Source organism: Atractosteus spatula, chromosome 20 (genome assembly GCF_055471065.1).
Source record: "Atractosteus spatula isolate fAtrSpa1 chromosome 20, fAtrSpa1.hap1, whole genome shotgun sequence".
Lineage (NCBI taxonomy): Eukaryota > Metazoa > Chordata > Actinopteri > Semionotiformes > Lepisosteidae > Atractosteus > Atractosteus spatula.
In genome coordinates, this window is record NC_142725.1 from 7,417,613 (window position 1) to 7,438,018 (window position 20,406).

The window sequence follows — 20,406 nt, forward strand, 5'->3', positions numbered from 1 at the left end:
CCACTCTTACATAAAAGTTGTCATCACCTTGGCTTTTGTATACATCATAAAAAATATTTATGAAGGGTTGATTTTTTTTATGGTCTTCCGACACTGTTTTTATTGACTAATGCATTTCATTTGTTCTGCTGTAGCCTGTCTAACTCCACTGGCGTCGCTGCAGAAATCCCATCTCTTCCTCATACTGCCTGTATTGTGCAGTGCAGAGTGACACAGGCGCAATTCAATTACTGTTATCTAAATTGAAAATTTAATCCATATCCTTTTGTTATTTTTTTTTATTCTCTACTTTTGGAGATATCTGCTGTTTTTTTTTGCTTTATTTTCTGCCACATGTTTTCCTCCAGTTGCAAAGCAAATTCTGTTGGACTCCCAGTTCGGCGTGTGGCACTTATCCAATGCCATCAACAGGAAGAGGAAAGAAATACGTTGCAATGAGCAGATGATTTATGGTTTTGCATGATGTTCACCAGTAATACTCTTTGGCAAAATGTAAATGATGAGAAAGCGACAGTTTTCAGTGTATTTCTCCCACCAGCCTCTTGTTGCTTGATTAATTATACCATAACCACAGAGTACTAGATAGGCCAATTACAAGTCACAAAATTAAACGGAAAAAAATCAATTCCAGTTTTCAGTTACAAAAGAAATTAAAGCATAAAAGCCAAAGAGGATCCTACTAGAATGTGGACAATGGCTTAACCTTATCTCCTTGACTTATCTTTTAATATTTCTTTTGGTTTAAGTATAAAACATGCATTGGGAAAATGTTATATTCATATTTAAAGTATCTACATTTAAGGGATTAGTTCCTAGAACTAGCAACGTAAGAATAAAAAATAGTAATAGAAAAGAGAACAGAAATTAAAATCAAAGCATCCTTTTAATTCTAGTATGTAAGGCACTTTCTAATAACAGTTGTAAGAATGCAGACATACAGCATAAAGAAAACATTTTGTGTCACTTGTGCTGACAATGCAGGTATACATATACAGTATAATTATTAAAATGTTATAAATATACAGTGAATATATACCCTGTACTCTATATTTTTACAGTGTGTATGAATCCACTGACGGTTTGAGTAATTTTTTTTACAAACCTGACATATTTGGCTGCTTACCATTCAATATCAGGCTGAAAATCAGAGACATAATTACTTTCCTCTTGTTATTTTGATAAATAGAAGGATTTCTGATTCATTAATTTTGTCTGGATCATACATGCCAGTATTTGCTTTGTCATTCTGGAAAGAAACTTAATTGCCATACTTAAGCATGCCTAATACAGTGTTTCAGTGTTTATACAAGAAGCAACCAAATTAAACAAGATATAGCATATGGAGCCTGTTTAAAACACACAATATCCCATTGTAAATATGCATTTTTGGCATTCTTGTTGTCAGTGCTATAGCCAATAAAAATCTTCAAAATACAGCATTGTGCACATAGCATTAATGGGAAATAAATATCACTGCTGGGATGTTTGTTTTTATTTTAAATGTCCTTTACAAATACATAGAATATTAAGTACCATTCAAAAGTATTCACCTCCTTCCAATGGTGTTCCACTTTGTTAAATTACAAATAATGTCTACAGATTTTTTTCAAAGTAAATATTTTTCAATAAAAATACTCAAGGTAAACACTCCTATGAGTGAAAGATGTCAAATGTCATAAAAAAAAACAAAATCCATAAAACGTGTCAATTGCAAAATTATCTGCTGTGGCAAATGCCCTTTGCTGTGGCGAGCCTAAATTAGTTCAGGTGCACAAAGTTACTTTGGCAAATCCTACAACGGGTTGAAAAGTTAAAAAATGCGATTACTCCCAATTTCAAAGAAATATACAAATATTTATCTTTGACGTAAAGTGAAGAAAACTACAGTTAGCCATTGAATTCACTTTCACATGAAGTGCAGAACAAAGCACTTGCAATTGCTTTATACAATGTGTGCTTAAAGTGGTGGGAGATCTTTATACAGTATATTGTCCCAGTAAGGTCTACGTATATGCTACAGTATGTGTCACATAAGGTTACAAGGGCATTGTTTCCTGATGTTGCATTCATTATTCATGCCCTAAGCCTGCTATCCTCTCTCATCAACTTAAGCCCATTATTCATATTAAAATGTCACAACAAAGTTATTAATCAGGCACTTTTCTCCAGCATACTGGTATTTTAAATACCCTGGAAAGGAAAGAGACAAAATGAGAAGCAGAAATGTTTAATACTGGAGTGTACCCAGTGCTTGGGGATAATAAGATTTTAGAAACCCTCTCAGCCTGTGGAAAGGAATACTTCAGTCAGTGCAGAGCGTGTCACCCGTGATTTATGATGGAGAGAGCTGGGTATTGATCTTGAGAATGAAGCGCAGGCTGTGAGCAGCACAGGCAAGGCGAGATCTGTGCTTTGTGGAAAAAGCGTAAAAAGGGTTGTTAAAACATTGTGCAAGATTCAACTTCAATGAATAGGATAAGTCAGAAAAGGGTTGAGAGTACCATCTCCTGATATACTGTAGGAGTAGGTAAAAAAGGAAATGTTAAATTTTTAAGTCTTAGCAAGAACCCATTCTGGTTTAAATTTTAATATTTCATGCTAATATCATTTGCGAGACTTCTGGACCGAATTGCAATATACCTTAGTGTGTTTTAATTTCTTATGGCCATTCTCTGTACTCCTGACAAAACATTAATATCTAAATGAATGGTTCTCCAGTGCTCTCCAAAACCAGGGAATGGACAGGCTCACTGTGTTGCAAATGTAAAAAAAAACCTTTTCCTTTACTCATTAAACAGATTAATAAAAATATTTTTCCTGGGAATTCAGACTTTTGTTGTCTTTCTTCATTCATTACTAAAACAAGTCCGTGGAAACTTCTCATTTTCTGTTTATTAATTAAATATTACTGCCCATCACCTAGACAGTTTTCCAAAAAAATATCTAAATATTTTTTCTTAGGTGTACACGCAATCCATTGAATCTCCTGTACTTTTTTGAAGCAATATTTTATTTCACTTGGAAGCCCTATGATACACAACAATAATGGGTTAAAGAAAAGGGTTAAAGTTCAAGTTTATTGTCGTTGTACTTATACACAGGTACAGTATATGGTATAACAAAATGCTATTTAGCTAGCTCTTAGATGGTAAGTAGTACAAAAAAAACAACAATACAATTGTATAAGAAAAGAAACAGGCAATGTGCTACACAACAACAGATAATGTGCAAAACAACAACAGGAAACAGGTAATGTGCAAAACAACATCAGTTGTGCAAAATCATCCATCAACAGAATGAAATAAAGGATAGAAAATGATGGGGAGTGAACTTCTTGACATGTGAGGTAGAGGTAGATTTCAATGCGTGTTTGAGTTTTGATAAAGAGATAAGGCACTGTGAGGGTTCAGATCGTGGGCGAGAGAGGCCGGTAATTTAATAGTTTGATAGTGCGAGAGAACCACATCTAATCATAATAACACCGACTGTACTGAAGAGCACCATTTTTCATTCTCACAGGACATGAGACATTTTTCATTCTCACAGGACATGAGACACACAGTACAGGCGTTCTGAAAGCAACACACAGGTGTTCAATTAGATTCAAACCAGGAGAAATTGGACTGGTGGCGATGTGCAGAATGTAAATGCAACATCCAGTGTCATTGGTGTGGGATACAGTATATCCAACTCGCAGCCCATCGCTACAGAGACTGTAGTCATTGTAATGTCTGTAATTGGACATCTCTGTTGTCGTGGATTCCGATTGGCTCTACTTTGTCTCCCAGTGCTATGCAAAGCAAGGTGGGAAGTTGGCACAGGCTTTCTTGGTTTTCAGAGAGTGGCAGCTGGTGTTGCCCTGCGTTGACCTGAGTTGCCATAATCATGAATGCTGACTGTCCGCTGGTGTTACTGCACCTGCTTAGAGATGATCAATGAATGAACTTGCTGACTGGAGAACTGAAGCCCCAGCATCAACATTCCCAATAAAACTCTCTCTCCTGGAATCACTGACATGTACTGTAGCTTCAGGGCAACGTAATGCAGGTGAACATACTGTATGTGTATATTATCTATAATGTACAAAATATTATGTACTGTATAATGTATCCATCTGTGGCACTGTGGCATAGTAGTTAGCATTGTTGCTTCACAGTGCTTGCGGCTCTGGGTTCAGTTCTAAAGCCCTTGGTGCTGTCTCTGTGGAGTCTGCATGTTCTTCCTGCATTCGTGTGAGTTTCCTTGCTTCGGTTTCCTCCCACAGTCCAAAGGCATACTAGCAGCTTAAAGAGCTTCTGGAAATTTGGGCCTGGTGTGAGTCGGTGCATGTGTGTGTCCCATCCAGGGTATACCCTGCCTTGGGCTCGTTGCTTGCTGAGATAGGAGGTAGACTTTGGATCCTCTGTGGATTAAGAGGTTAATCAGATGGTCCATCATTCTGGATATATTTTGAAGCCCAGAATGGAATGTAGCCAATTCAGTGGAGCTAAAACCTCTACTGTTATAAACAGTGCCATGTGCTTTATAATGATCAGTCGGTTTCATTCAAAGGATGGTATACCATGCAGCACAATGTCCTTGATCACCGTACAGGAGAGAGAGCGCCACCTACTGGTCGACCAACACCACTTACGGTTTCTTTCCCTGGAGATCATCCACTCCAGTACTGACCAGGCCTAGCCTTGCTGATACCTGAATAATCAAACTAGAAGGTGGGATGATTTACAAGTGACAGAGATGTTCTAGGTAGTTTTTAAAGAGCTGTGTTCACAGAGACCCATGCATATGTGAAGTGTGGCCACCAGTTGCTTTACTGAGTAAAGGCTTTTAAATCATTTTAAAGTATTGTCATGCTTTATACTTGTTGTGAGGCAAAGGCTTTAGAAAGGACAATGCCAATAACAATGAAATTGATCCAAGTGCTCTAACTAGAAGTGATATGCTTTAACTCCAGAACAAAACCTGCATGTCAATACCATGAGCCTGCAAACAACCTGTTCCTGAAATATGAACAGTACATTGTATACTGTAGATCCAATAGGCATATTTTACTGAAGCTTGTAGGTCCGCAATTTACTGCAGGTCACACACATATTACAAGTCAGTGAGGGATTCCTTATATTTTAGCCAGTGTGTGTGTACATATCTGTCCTTTGGATGAGACGTAAAACCGGGATCCTGACTCTCTGTGGTATTTAAAAATCCCAGGGCGTCTCTCAGAAAGAGTAGGGGTGTAACCCCGGCGTCCTGGCCAAATTTCCCATTGGCCCTTACCAATCATGGCCTCCTAATAACCCCCATCTATGAATTGTCTTCATCACTCTGCTCTCCTCCCCACTGATAGCTGATGTGTGGGGAGCGTTCTGGCGCACTATGGCTGCCGTCAGATCATCCAGGTGGGGCTGCACACTGGTGGTGGTGGAGGGGATCCCCATTACCTGTAGAGCGCTTTGAGTGGACTGTCCAGAAAAGCGCTTATAAAGTGTAAGCAATTAATTAATTACATATACTGTATAGAGTATATGATAATGTGTATTGAAGCAGTGTACTTAATATACACATCAATGTATTTAATTTCAATGAATACATTTAAACTTTTGTTTGTGTGCTGCAATATAGCATATAACTAAATAAAATGCATGCTACATGTTCTTATACAGTATGTGTGATGTTTTCCATAACTGTAATTTAATTAAGTTATTGAAGTGCTCCAACGGTACAGTAGTCACAGTCTACAGTATATACCCACTGCCCATTTGGCTATTTTTATGAAGTGCATTATGCAGGCTTGAACATCAGTTTTATTATTCAAGAACAAACGGACAGAGACAAGATTACTGCAGTCTGGCAGGGAGACATCATCTCTTTTAATTGAATATAGAAATTGAGGTAGTAGCGACTAGGGATGGTACAGCCTGTTCAATATTTTAAACAGGGCTTCCATTTCAGTTCTGTGCCTTTAAAATGCATTCAGTGCTTTGAAGGCGTTTTAATACTACATCTGCACAGGAAGTGAAACTGAAAATAAACGCAAACAGATCTTGGCAGAAATTAAGCTGCAAAGTATGAATGTGGGCATGTTGGTGGGTGTACAGTATGTATGATATAGGTCATTTTGCATCATTTAAGTATTTTTTCTGATGCATAATAATTGTGAGTGTCTACTAGAGTATTAATTGTGAGGGCTTTTAATCAAAATCATTCAATTATGTTTTGATCAAAATGCAGCTTCCCCACTTCCTGTTCTGATTTATCTCATCAAAATCACATGCCATTATTTAAAAGTTTTCAAAGTCGTACTCTTATTGCTTGAAGATATTTTAAATATGACCTTAACATTTGAAATATTACCTGCGTCTGTGGCTGGAAGGTTGCCGGTTCGTATCCCGCGGCCGGCAGAGGAATCCTACTCCGTTGAGCCCCTGAGCAAGGCCCTTAACCCCAGCTGCTCCAGGGGTGCCGTATAAATGGCTGACCCTGCGCTCTGACCCCAAGCTTCTCTCTCCCTGTCTGTGTGTCTCATGGAGAGCAAGCTGGGGAATGCGAAAAGACAAATTCCTAATGCAAAAAATTGTATAGGGCCAATAAAGGGATCTTAACAGTCCATCACTGTGAACCGGACATACAGTACAGTATTGTATCTAGTCAAAGCCATTGAAATTAAGATATTGAATAAAAGAAACATAATAATTGCTTTGATGTAACCACAATGTCATATAAACATTTTAAAACATGTCTTATTAAAAGGAAAAACATCACATAATCCTGTGGCAATGATCTATACCTCATAATGCATTGCAGGCAAGAGATATTTTCTGTTAACACATAACATTGTGTTAATTACTGTTAAAGTCAAAGTACTGGATTTTCTATTTTCTTAACCTTTAATTTCATAGATGTTCTCATTCACCAAGATATTAAAATGAGAATGTGCTCTTCAGAGTAAATAAAATCTTCTCATGTCACAGCCGTGCAGTTTGGCTTATATGCTCACCTCATTCTCATGTTATTTGAAATGTTTTGCACAGTGTACTTGTCATCAGTTTAAGATGTATTTATGCATTTGATTTAGCAAAATGTCAATTCTTTGCCATCATATAGCATTGAAAAGTTTCAGCAAGCTGCACCTTAATCTGGGAGAAAAAAACTATTAAATCACAAAGCAATTTTGGACAAACAATACATGACACACAGTGTATGGTACAGATCACATATCTCAGATCATAAATCACAGCATTGTCCAAAGCCAATTTGTTTGATTACAAACCCAATCAGCTTGGTAGGGGCTAAAATTAATATTTAATTACCAAGTTAATTAACAATTCAATTAACATATGGTCTGTGCTTCAAAAGACATATTACTACTAAGACTCAAAAGGTGAAATACAGCACAACACACCAGCAAAAATCAAGTCTAAATAAATATAATTTATTGATTATTTCAAAGGATGGCAACAGGGTAAATTCCATTTTACAGAGGCAGCTCAAAGGATCAGAAAATCATCTTTCTTGAACAAAAGAAACCACAGTAAAAAATAATGGAGAATTCATCCATCCTTTTTCCAACCACTTTATCCAAAGCAGGATGGCGGGGGAGCCCGAGCCTATCCCAGCAAGCACCAGGTGCAAGGCAGGATGGGACACAAACATTTCAAATGTACAAAATAGTACCTAGTCTCTAACAAAGAAAAAACTTACATCCAGTGTGAGAGTTGTGATTTCTATCTGGTGTTTTTTACCATGGGAATATTTGATACTTGCAAATTTCTAGACATTATTGTCATAATCTATTAAGCTGCCATTATTATCTTGCACAATTCAATTCCTAATAACCATAAAGACCTTCTAGTCCATAAATATGTAATATTTAAATAGTTAAAATATAATTTTTACAACAGTCAAACAAAATGTATTAATTGAAATACTGTTTTACAATGTGCAAACTGGGATGAATAACAAGTTCTGAAAGTACAGTCTATAGTAAATGAAAGAAGATCAGTACAATGTATCATAGCAATACAGGGAATAATTGTACATAAAAGTGCGGTTTGAACAGGTAAATTGAGGAAACGCCAGAGGGTCACTGAGACCTGATGGTTTTAGGTACCTGTTTCCATAAGTGCAGGAAAGGGAAGAGAAGGAACAATTATTTTAATAAATAACTGAGGGACCAACAGAATATCAGTGGAAAGGATGAGGGGATGCATACTGAACATCATTAATTGGTCACCGAGGGAAGAACTTCAGAAAGCACAGCATAGTTCTGTTTGCTCATTTTCTTAGAACCAAATCTGAAGAACACCAAGGGCTCCAAAAAGCCCAAAGACACTCAATATGTTCGCAGTATGTTCTTCCCTCTGGTCCCCTCCAGAGCGCATTGTCTTTTGTAAACAGGTGGGAAGTTATTCTGAGATGCTTGGCTTTGTTTCTGCGATTTGTTTACTTCAGTGATTTAACTTGACAGCTAAATATTGACTCTCCATGTGGGGAAAAAAAAATTCTATGAATTGAAATATTCCATATTAATTAAAATGATTTAAATGCTGCATTTTTTTGCTAAGTAATTTCAGGTTTATTTATCACTCATTTGTTTTGCTTTCCCAGATTTTAAGGAATCGGATGACGGATCACTTACACAGGACAACAACTATAGCTGCTAACATAACTGTCACAGAAGACATATAATCCTGAATACAATCATTAGGAGGCTATAACAGTAACAGCATGAGTCAGAGTCACCAAGCTGTGTCATTACAGCTTCTACTTCTGTTTCAGTATGGCCCTCTACACATCACCAGGGATGAAGTTTTCTGAATATTCGAATGACAAACTGGGCTAAGGGGTATCATTTTCCTGAGCAATCACAAATATTTTCAATAGAGACTACAATGTTCCATTGAAGTCTCTGTAAGGAAACAACATTGTTGTAGTGGTGATCCTGTAATGCTATTGGGGCCATTCATGCCCACCCAAAGAGTTAGTTTATGATTAATAGTGCTTTCGCTGCACAGAATCATGGTATGTTGAGACCCAAGCTCAGCCCATTGGTGCCTGATGATGGTGAGACATGGCGTTACCATAGTAGCAGCACCTGCACTGCATGTCAAAGTGCTAAATTGTCTGGTGGCAGTAAGCAGGTGTTGGGCTTTTGCAGGGTGTATCTTAATTGTTTTGGCAGCCATAGTTGTGATTTCGCTTGAATCTTCTCAGAATCTTCGCTTGAATCATGCAGTGATCATGGGTTGAGGTGCATCATGATACCTTAATCTGAGCAGATACACACCTGTCCTTTGCACATCCAAATTCAGAAGTACACATCACATTCCACACATAATCAGGAGATAATGAGGAATACAGAAAGGGAAACTTGGGCCGCAAGGGGTTTATCAATGTGCATTGCACAATTGATCACTAGGGTTGACTATACATATACCTTCTCTTTCTAAAAGTGTTTTGGTATGCTGTCATTTCAGTTATGGGTGGCACAGTGGCGCAGTGGTTAATATTGCTGCCTCACAGCCTAGGGCTCTGGGCTCAAGTCCAGACCTGGGGTGCTGTCTGTGAGGAGTTTGCATGCTCTTCTCGAGTTTGCGTAGGTTTCCTCTGGGTGCTCCAGTTTCCTCCCACTGTCCAAAGACATACTGGTAGGTTAATTGGCTTCTGGGAAAATTGGTGTCTGTGTGTCAGTCTGCCCTGTGATGGAGTGGTGTCTCATCCAGGACATACCCTGCCTTGCACTTGTTGCTTGTGTGGGTAGACTCCAACTGCCCCCCTGACCCTGAATTGGGAGAAGAAGTTAGAGAATGGACTGATGAATGCTCCAGTTATATATATTAGTGAAACTATTAGTGAATATTAGTGAAACTTTATATATACTCTGAAAAAAATGCTGAAGCATTCGAGCTAAGCCCCTTTTGCACTGAGGCCTTTTTTGAGAAGAAGAAAACCTATCGCATCTATCCCATTGTTGGGGTGTGACAGGTAATTATTACTATAGACAGAAAACTATGTGATGTCTTAGATAGGTTAAAGGCTTCTGAGCACAACAAAGAAGTCTTCAGTTTATAAGGAACTAAAGATGTAGGCAGGATAAAATAAAAACCGGTTTTCTGATTCAATGTCGCCATCTGCCGCTTGCGGGCTGTTCAGATAATCGCTCTCGGCAATTCAGGTTCCCGGGACGGTCGTTATTATCTATCCAGGGTGCGGGGTGTTTTTTTTTTACGTGGGCCTGTGGTTGAATAAAGTACATCTTTAAGTTAATATTCGAGTCACGGAGCCTAATATTGTTAGAATATTAATACTCAGTGAATATTCCGATTCATAGACGAAATATGTTTGTCTTCTTCCTAAAGACATTCTTTGTAACGGATGCCAAAAGACCACATTAGAAGTTAGAAGTTAGATAGAAAAGTTACGGAGATTGTAGCCACTTGGACCAGGAAGGTAAGAAGAATCTTCCTTTGACATACTACAAATAAATTGAAGATTTTGCACCTGGCTGTAATTCCTAAATGTCATTTTTCGTGTGATTAGTGTTTTTTTAAGCAATTGCAGCTCCCTGTTGACGCTGTGTTTACGTAGCTAGACAGGAAGTCGCCTAAAACGTCCACAAATTGACCTACTGTAAACACGGCACGTTTCTTAGTTAAAAATGTAATATAAGCAGTAAGCACAATGTTACAAATTATAATTTTTATTTATTGATTGCATTTATGTTCTCGGCGTTAGAATGGCTAAAGTCGACAAAAGCACCGGAAATGCAGGTTTTAAATCCATCACAGTTTCAACGACGTAAAATTTAACAAATCTAAAGCTTGAGGTTTGCAGTTGTATGAATACCAATAAAAACGAGATTTTCGTTTGATGATTAATGATTAACGTCGACACGCTAAGTTATTGCTTTCGTAGCATTGTCGAAATGCTATTTTTGCGGTACGTTTATTACAGCCAGGGTTGAGTAGGAAAGCTACCACAGATGTTAAGGAATAAAGAAGTTAAACATAGACTAACATGGGCTCCTTGTCACAAAAGGAAGCCATAATAACATGCTTACGACTTTTCTACAACCTATTGGATGCATTTAAAAAATATTTTGCTCTCTAACCTGTTAACGTCCATAAGGAAAAATAAATAGTAGCTACTGTATGTGGTCAACCCAGTGGCCTGTACAGTATATTTCCTAGATAATAATAATTTCTGGACACTCCAATCAAAGCACTTTACAGGTAATGGGAATCATTAGGGGGCCATAACTGGTAAAAGCCAGGGGGAAATTTGGGCAAGACACCAGGGTAACACCCCTGCTCTTTTTGAGAAATGCCCTGGGGTTTTTTACTGACCATGAAGAGTCAGGACATCAGTTTTAAGTCTCATCTGAAGGACGGCACCTTTTTTTATAGAGTCCTCATCACTATACTGGGGTATAAGGACCCACACAGACACAAACCTTAGCTTCCCCTTAGATATAGCTGCTGGCTATCTGACCTTGTAAAAGCAGTAGTGATTTTAATTTTATGAATCTAAGTGATCTAAATCAGATATTTTTAAATGTGTTTTTTCTTTGCATTTAATTGAAGTTTTTTTTTTCCTGTGCAGAGCTTCCAGTGAATCAGCTTTTATTAGTTTTTTAATAGGACTAACAAAGAAGCTTCAATTAATTGCAGTGCTGAAGACCCTTAGAAAATACAAGGACAAGGACCTGTGTTCAGGCTCAAAAAGTCCTCAGGAAAACACTCCCAGGACTGAATTTGTTAAATTTGGAAAAAGATTTCTGTTGTAGAAAAGGATCATTTTCCTTAAGCTTTCTGGAGAATTTGGAAGCCCTACCCCAGAGTTCTGTATTAAGCCTGTTGCAGTCCGAATATCCCGGAAAATGACTGACCTTGTTATAATCCAAGCCAGCAGTAGATTGTTTCCAAGTAATTGCTGTGGAACAAGAAGAGCAATGTTTTAGGTTTTAAATTACCCATTCATCATGCATATTTCGCTTGTATAGACCAATTCCACACAATTCTTGTGAATGGCAGATCTGTATTATGTTCCTTTTATTTCTTATCTTGTGGAATTGTCTGTAAAGAGGCTCGATATTATTGGCAGTAGTACTTCTTTGTGCCACTTGGTGGCAGTGTGTATTATGAAACTATGCGATTGTACATAACCTCTTTAAAATATGAATACTTTTATAATTAAATATCAGCTAGCAAGGAAAGTGATGCAAAATTGCATAAAACAGGTCCAGGAGAGCCCCAATCCAATATGTTTTATCTTTCACCCTATTTAATGAGTTTCCAAAGCCTGGGGCTTAGATATTGATCAATTAAATATTTCATTTACACAATTAAGATAACTTTGGTATTTGAAAACTGTCTCTTCCAAATGATTTGAACTGTTCATTTAGTTGAAATATTAATAAATTAATGATTTTAGGATCACCTATAAGGTATAAAAGGGTAAATCTCATGGTGGTAGTTTCCTCCTCTTTATTCTAAATTCCTGTGTTTCACAAAAGTTAAAAACTGTGAATGTACACTTTTTTCTCCAGTTCTAATTATGATGTTATGCTGTTCGAGTATGTTAGGCGTATGTAGTAACAGTGCTTTTCAGATCTATTTAGACATACTGTTTACCAGTACTTCAAGAAAACCAAGCATGAACATTTAAGAATGAAATAGCTTGCATGCTATTTACTGATAAACAGAAATAAAACTTTATGATTAATATGTGTCCATCTATTGCCTTTGGTTGCATCACTTTGTTCTGGAGGGCTGTATTTTACTAGGGTATCATATCTGAATTTTCCACTTCTACACATTGCATAAACTGTTAAAAGCATTTTATAGTAAGTTGATGAGTAATTGCTTGTTCTGCACACAGTGTAGTTACTCAGTGTTGTAGCCTGCCTGCTTGAGAGGAAACTATTCTAATCATTAGCTAGCAGAATGATGTTGCAAAATAATTAAAGACATTTACAGTCAGTACTCTCAAAAGCTATAGCAGTTATAAATTACACTTAGTCTAATTCTTTTATCTTTGACAAACAGTAATCTGATCAGATTAGGCTCTTGGCCAACTTCCTTTGCTGTGTTAAATTAGATTTCTGAGGCTGCATTGATGGCATCTCTTGTTGCAGTTAAAAAAAAGCCAGCAGTAACAATATTGGCTTTTGTGGTGACAATAACTCCTGTCATCAGGTTGATCAGTCTAAGTCTTTGGATCTAAATCCAAAGCAATGAGTTTCCTTTGACTGGTTCAAATTACGAATTAAACTCTAACCAACTAGAGCCTAAGGAAAAATACCTGCATATAATACAAAGCCAAGTGGAGAATTCTTATCATGCACAATGTTATATAAAATGTCTTTGAACTTACTGTTTTTATAGAGTCCTGAATTTTTAAGGAATTGTATTCAGTCTGTTAACTTTTTAGGTCTTCTCTGTCAGGATGACAGAATCTAGCCTTAAAGTTTTGATATGCACTTCAGTCAGAATTAATTCTCACGTTCCCCCCAGGCAGCTCTGTTTGACAGAGCTAGCAGGGTTCTATGTGAATTTGTGTGCTGCAGACTCTTCTTAGAGAAACAAAGGAGGGAGATTTTTTAGGATTCAGTGCAAAAGGAAAAAAGCACTGCACTGGCATTAAACAGTAGTACACGTCTAGACTTAATTGTTAGAAATGGGGTTGCCTGGAATCCCATTTTTACTGTACCTGTGGCTTATAAAAGAAATTTAAGCTTGATCTTTCACAGTTAAAAAGTCATGAACTACTTTCTGATCATTTTTGCATGCACCTGTTGGAAATCTTCACTTTTAACAAACCTACAAAAACACAGTACAGGCTGTGATTTCTATTTGAAGACAGTGTATATAGTGCCCATAAGCTACCTTGTGGAAGTCTTAAGAGCATAGCATTCTTGTTAATAGTACCATTTGCTCCATTGCAGTAGTAAACTACTTTCAGAATATGCAACATTCTGAATATTAAAATAAACTTGATTAAGAGCGGGAGCAGTTTGCCTTATGTTGGCAAGACCGATTGTATTCTTTTACTATTTAATGTGTAAATGGTTATGGTAGTGAGTTCAGCAGACAAACTAGGGTTTTCATTTGCACTGTTGCAATTTTCAATCAGAGTATTTAATTGAGTGATGCACCTTGCAGTCTATCAGTCTGTTTAATCTACATTATATCCTTTGTTCTGATAAATCTATTCTTTAATTAACTTCTAGCCTTCCACTTTACGAGATGGAACACAGTGGAAGGCCTTCTGCAGCTCAGATTGTGCTGCTAGCCACCAGCTCAGCTTTAACTGCAGTCTTCTACTCCATGTACAGAAGGAAGGCAGGCACAGCCTGCAGGTTAAAGGTAACCGATTCATTTCTTTGTCTTTTGTCCTGAACTTTTTAGGTGATAGAGGCAGCAGATTTGACTGCAGTCAGGAAGATCTCAGATCTACTTTGTCTAACCAAATAATATTAAAATCAAAAGTACCTTCCAGCGGAAAACTATATAGTAACGCTTTACATTACATTTGTAAATGCCCCCTGGCAAATCATGGCCTCCTGATAATCCCCATGAATGAACTGGTTTCATCACGCTGTTCTCCTCCCCACTAATAGCTGGTGTGTGGTGAGTGTACTGGTGCACTTAGGCTGCCATTACATCATCCAGGTGGAGGCTACACACTGATGGTGTAGAGGACAGTCCCCATTACCTTTAACATGCTTTGAGTGGCGTGTCCAGAAAAGCACTATATAAGTGTAAGGAATTATTAAATGTTGCAGTATAGCATTTTAGATTTTTTAAGCATGGAGCATTATACAATCTGAATATTGGTATGTGATGTTTCATGTTCCTGTTACGTTTTGGGTAGGAAATAATAATTATTGGTATTTCTAAATTGAAGTTTCAAAGGGGAAAGTAAAACTGGTCATTATAAATTATTGCACATCAAAAATGAATAATTCCGCTTGTACACACATTATTCTTTGCATGGGTAAGAGTGTGCCTAAAGATCTGACCAAACGCACAAATTGACCCAGTCTTATTAGGAACATTAAGTTAATATTTTATTGCAGTACAGATTTATAAAGTTAGAATTTGTGCTTCAATTTTCTTTTCAAGTTATGTTGCTGTTTTCTTTTCAAATTACTTCGTAGGAAGCCAAAAAAATTTCCATAGATCAAGACCTCAAGAACATCCTCATTGATGCACCAGGAAAATGTATTCCATATGCAGTAATCGAAGGTAGTGTGTTTTTTATCAGCATGCTGCTAACCACTACATTTAGCTTTTTGGAGTTGTGTGGTCTTGGCATACCTGAGGAAAAGTACACAGCATTGTTTAGATTTCCGTTCTGTCTACATTTTAGAGAGGAATTTAGCTTTATTTGTCCATTGTATGTTTAACTGAAGGCAAAACATGCAGGATTTTGAATTAATTGTCCAAAAATATCCTTAATCATTTTGTAGTTGATCCTGTCCCTTGAACTGTTTGCTACAGTTGGTTTGATTGTTTAATATTCCTTTAATGTAACCAAAGGATAAATAGTAGTTTTCTTCAAATATTTATATTAAACGTAGTGAAAAAGCAAAATGCAGCTGTATTAATTAGCTCAAAGCCATATTCTCTATATATTTTAACATGTATTCATTACACAGGGACAAAACAAAGATTGAAGTACTATTAGTGTGAAAGGTGCAAAATATATCCAGCTACTGTGTCTCATGCCAGTAATCATAAGCAGTAGTTGCAAGAGAGAATCTTACACAGCACCAACAATATATTATTGCACAAGTAGGTAATGAAAGAAATGGGCAAGTAAACAGTCTAGAAGAAGCTGTTAAGGTTAGAAGATCCCTGTTTACCCATAGAAACTGACCATCATAAAATGCTGCTTATCCTTGTTTGAATGAATCCTGTCTTGGTTACTTTATTCTATGCTGTGGAAGGCAAATTAAGATTCACAAAATTACTGTGGAACTCCTCATCTGTATTCCCAGATCGGTTCCTGGAAAATGCTCCTTGACTTGGCACTTCTCAGATGGTGGGGGGGATCAATCTTGTATTTTCTGTGTTGTCCGTTGCTCCTTGTTGCTAAAAAAAAATACTTCTGCAAGGTTAATTGTGCTGGGACTGAGCTGCTAGGATCCTTGCTTACTTATTGCATTCAATCCGTTTCTGTAGGTGTGGTAAAATCGGTCAAGGAGACCTTAAGCAGCCAGTTTGTGGACAACTGTAAGGGAGTGGTTGAGCGGTTGACCCTACGGGAACACAAGATGGTCTGGAACCGCACGACTCATCTCTGGTGAATAAAGAAAATCGTCTTAGGACATTACTGTTCTGTACAAAACAGCTTCTTCACAGTGTGATTCCTTGCACTATAAGAAGTACTGGATACCAAAGAGTTAGGCGAGCAGCAAAATGCAGTTTGAACTTACCAGAATGTTTCTGCATAAAACTTAGTGGATTATTTTGGGGGGTTCAGGCAATCCCTGCGTAAGTATGCACTTTCACTATTTTTTGGCGTATCTGCCATTGTTGTGCATCTATGCTTCCGTCTATAGAAGCACATGCTTGGAAATAAGATCATAACTAATACTGCTTTGACAGGAATTAAGAATTCAGCTAGTGTGCCGTATGCCACATAATCACAGATCAGTTATTAAGGAGTGTTCACGTGCATTTCAACAAAAAAAAAATCTTAGTTTTTTTAACTTTTACAATATGTTCTTAAAAAAAGAGGCAAGTTAAATTCCAGTGTGAAAGAAATAAAACAACGAACCAGACTAGTGTTTGAAGTGTGCTATGTCAATGTGTGAAAATCAGATATACCAAAAATCTAGTAATTAGCTTCTAATGTTTTGACATACTGATTATTTAGTGCTTAGAATAAGAGTGATTCTGTTGTTTCAGTATGCAGTTCACAATAATACTAAATCGTGAGTCATTCATTAAAATTTGTTTGATTTTTAACTTGTAGGCTTTGAGGCACAATGTACTATTGTACCATTATCACTGTTTCTTGATAAACGTATTACAGCAGTCTCCAGATGCTATTCATATCTCCAGTGAAATGAGCAAAAACTTACATATAACAGAAATATTTACATATTGACTAATGTGCCCTACTTATATATATAAATGTTATACTGCAATCTAAATTAGTTTGCACAGTGAAATTATATATACAGTACCATGAGTAACTGAAGTATAGAAAACATAAGAGTCATATTTATTCACACCCCTACACTTAAATATTTTGTAAATCCTCCTCTGGCAAAGATTACACTGACAAGATGCCTCCTTTAGTGTGCTTTAGGGTTCTGGCACTTCCGAGCGGGGATTATTGATTATCATTACAGGCAGAATTCTTCTTGGTCTTTCCTTTTACAAACTGCCTTTTGAGCTCAATCTACAAATCTGTGATTGGATTGCGGTCAATAGATCGAGGTGGCTAGTCGAGAACATGTATTTTGCATGCAGTTAACTCTTTCATTGAACTTTTTAGTTAACTTCTTTCATTTTTTTTTAAATGTTAGCTGTGAATCACTGGCATGATATAGAAAAGTGCAATATTACACAATGGGCATTTTCTCTACTTTTTCCCAACAAATATAATTCTGATGGGAATGTCCAAAAAGCTATTTTTTTATTTCATCTGACTGTAAGACATAATGCATATAATTATAAAAACTTCCAGGTGTCATTCAGTAGTTTGGCAAATTCAAGTATACTCTCAGAAGTAGCTTCTTCCTCTGAGTTCTTTTTCTCTCAAATGGTCTTGTAATGCATTGACAGGCCATCGCCATTCAACAAATCCTATCTGATTGGAATAAAAGCTTAAATTAATCGATATATTGCTTCACTTTTCAATGCATGGAAATGTTAATTGAACATTTTTTCTGGTGCTTTGGTTAATTCTTACATTAATTGAAAACGGGCAATTGTGTATTAATCAGACAGATTTTTATATTTCAGTGTTACACGAATAGTACTGATGTACTTATTTTCCAAAGAAAAACTAAGGATTTGCCTTTTTTAGGATATGCATCCCAGTTATTGGATGTATATCTATTTTTTACCTAATTACCCGATTTTGTGCCTTTCTGCCACCAGGAATGACTGTGAAAAGATTGTCCATCAACGCACTAATACAGTGCCCTTTGACCTTGTATCCCACGACGACAGTGTTAGTACTGCTGTTCGGGTCATCAGACCCCTGGATTCTGCTGAACTGGACCTGGAAGTGGTCTATGAAAACTTCCACCCCACAGTGCAGTCCTTCACTGATGCTATTGGCCACCTCATCAGCGGAGAGCGGCCAAAAGGCATCAGAGAAACTGAGGAGATGTTGAAAGTCGGGGAGAGTGTCACAGGAGTGGGAGAGCTGGTGTTGGACAGCAACCTCGTCAAGCTGCAACCTCCCAAGCAGGGGATGCAGTACTTCATCAGCCGATTGGACTACGAGTCCCTGCTGACAAAACAGCAATCCAGAGTCAAGCTCTGGAAAGTCTTGACCATCGTTTTTGGGATAGCCACATGTGCAACGGTCTTTTTTATCCTGAGGAAACAGTATATCCACTTCAAGGAGCAGCAGAAGCTGAAAAGCATCCGGGAGGAATTCAGGGAGATGCAGACAAAGCGCCTGCGAGAGATGAACTTAGAAGAAGAGTCCATTTCTCCAAACGCCTGCATCATTTGTCTCAGCTCTGAGCGCTCCTGTGTGTTCTTGGAGTGTGGCCATGTTTGCTCTTGTGATGACTGCTACCATGCGTTGCCTCAACCAAAAAAGTGTCCCATGTGCAGAAAAGCCATTTCAAGAGTTGTGCCATTATACAACAGTTAGAACATTATTTGACCCAAAATATTCAATTTCTTACCAATTGGCAAAGGGAAGCACGTGCTGAGTGTTATTAACATGGTTCTCAGAAACATTGGGTGTCCCTATAGATGCCAAAAGAAACATTACAGTCGAGTTTCCCATTTTGAATAGTTTATATGTCCAATACTGTTGCTTTCAAGAAGTCAACTTGTATTCAGTGCACCAGGTTTCAGAAGCTGCTGTCTGCCACACAGGGCTGTGGGAGACATGCCGTCTTCACAAGTGATGATTTATCTAGCCGAATTTGATATAATGGATGTGAAGGAAAATTACGGACACATCACTTAAACACTCCGAGGTAAAATGTGATCACGGTTAGTTGTATTTGTGGAAATCTTGAATTTTCCCATTTAGAGAAATCGTTTTAGAGTTCTGAACATCCTCCTTCACCTGCCATTGAACATTTTAAGGAAAATTGAAAATTGTGAAAGATGGTACATGTTTTTTTGTGGTAGTTCAAATGTACTTTTTTCATTGCTTATCATTGATAATGGGATGTGTTTTCTGAGAATGGGTACCACCTCTTCACTGCAGTTATTTTAGACTCATTTACTGATGGGTTACATAAGTTGGTTTATCCAGATGTATAGTCCTAGACACTATATTAATATTACATTATGGTGGAAATTTTTCGTGGTACTGAAGCATTCACTGATGGGCATAATTACCAGTCATGTTTACGATAAAGAAGTTTAGAAATTGAAAAAAGGAATATCAGCAGTACAGATAAACTTTCTGTAGTACATTATCGGTGAAAATATTGAGTAAGTATAAGATAAATAGAATTGGATCTTATTTAGCAGGTTCTACTTCATGTTATCTGGGAGTTAAATGTGTTTAGTCAGGGCACAATACTCTGTTGTCCCTTTAACGATACATGTGTCTTTGTGGCATTTATTATTTCAACTTCTAGTATCTTATTTCACATGAAGACAAATTACTTTTCTGTCTGATCATTATGCATTACCTCCCCTCAGCATTTTGAATTCTATCATTTTTGGGTTATCGAGGACTAAGTTGATAATGTGTTGAATCACTAAGATATTCTGTCAAATATTTCTTGTGATAAATATTTCTTTTATCTGCGACTGTTATTTTTTTGTTAATGGGGATGGAAAAAGATTGCGTATTTAATAAGTTGCATGGTTTGATTAGAACTTTGAAAACTGAATGATTGTGAAAACTCCAAATAATATTCAGCTTGGAATCTACACTTGTACATTTTAAACGTTGTACCAAATGTACATAATAAAATATTGTATTTTTATTGGTCAAAGAGTTTCTTCTGAGAATTGTCATCTATACAGTATATCTTCAAAATCGATATGTAGAAGGAGAAAAGAAACGTATGTTTGTTGGTCAGCACAAAATTATTATTTTGTGTATATTAAAATGGGTTAAATTGTCTATTACATATATTATCAAGTTATTCAGTTAAAAATGGTTCCATGGTTATTACTTCTCATGGGGTAAAGCAATTTGTTTTATTTCATCCCAGAAAGACTGCTAATTAAGATTTAGCTC

The 20,406-nt window shown here is 37.1% G+C and overlaps 1 protein-coding gene across 1 annotated transcript; it reads left to right on the forward strand.

The window, feature by feature from the left end:
- The first annotated feature begins 10,179 nt into the window (after window positions 1-10,179).
- mul1 (mitochondrial E3 ubiquitin protein ligase 1) lies at window positions 10,180-20,158 on the forward strand. The gene is made up of 5 exons (XM_088938427.1): window positions 10,180-10,446; window positions 14,228-14,363; window positions 15,158-15,245; window positions 16,185-16,305; window positions 18,117-20,158. Exons 2-5 carry the CDS (start codon window positions 14,244-14,246, stop codon window positions 18,844-18,846), a joined length of 1,059 nt encoding a protein of 352 aa, XP_088794553.1. The 5' UTR covers window positions 10,180-10,446; window positions 14,228-14,243; the 3' UTR covers window positions 18,847-20,158.
- Window positions 20,159-20,406: the final 248 nt, after the last annotated feature.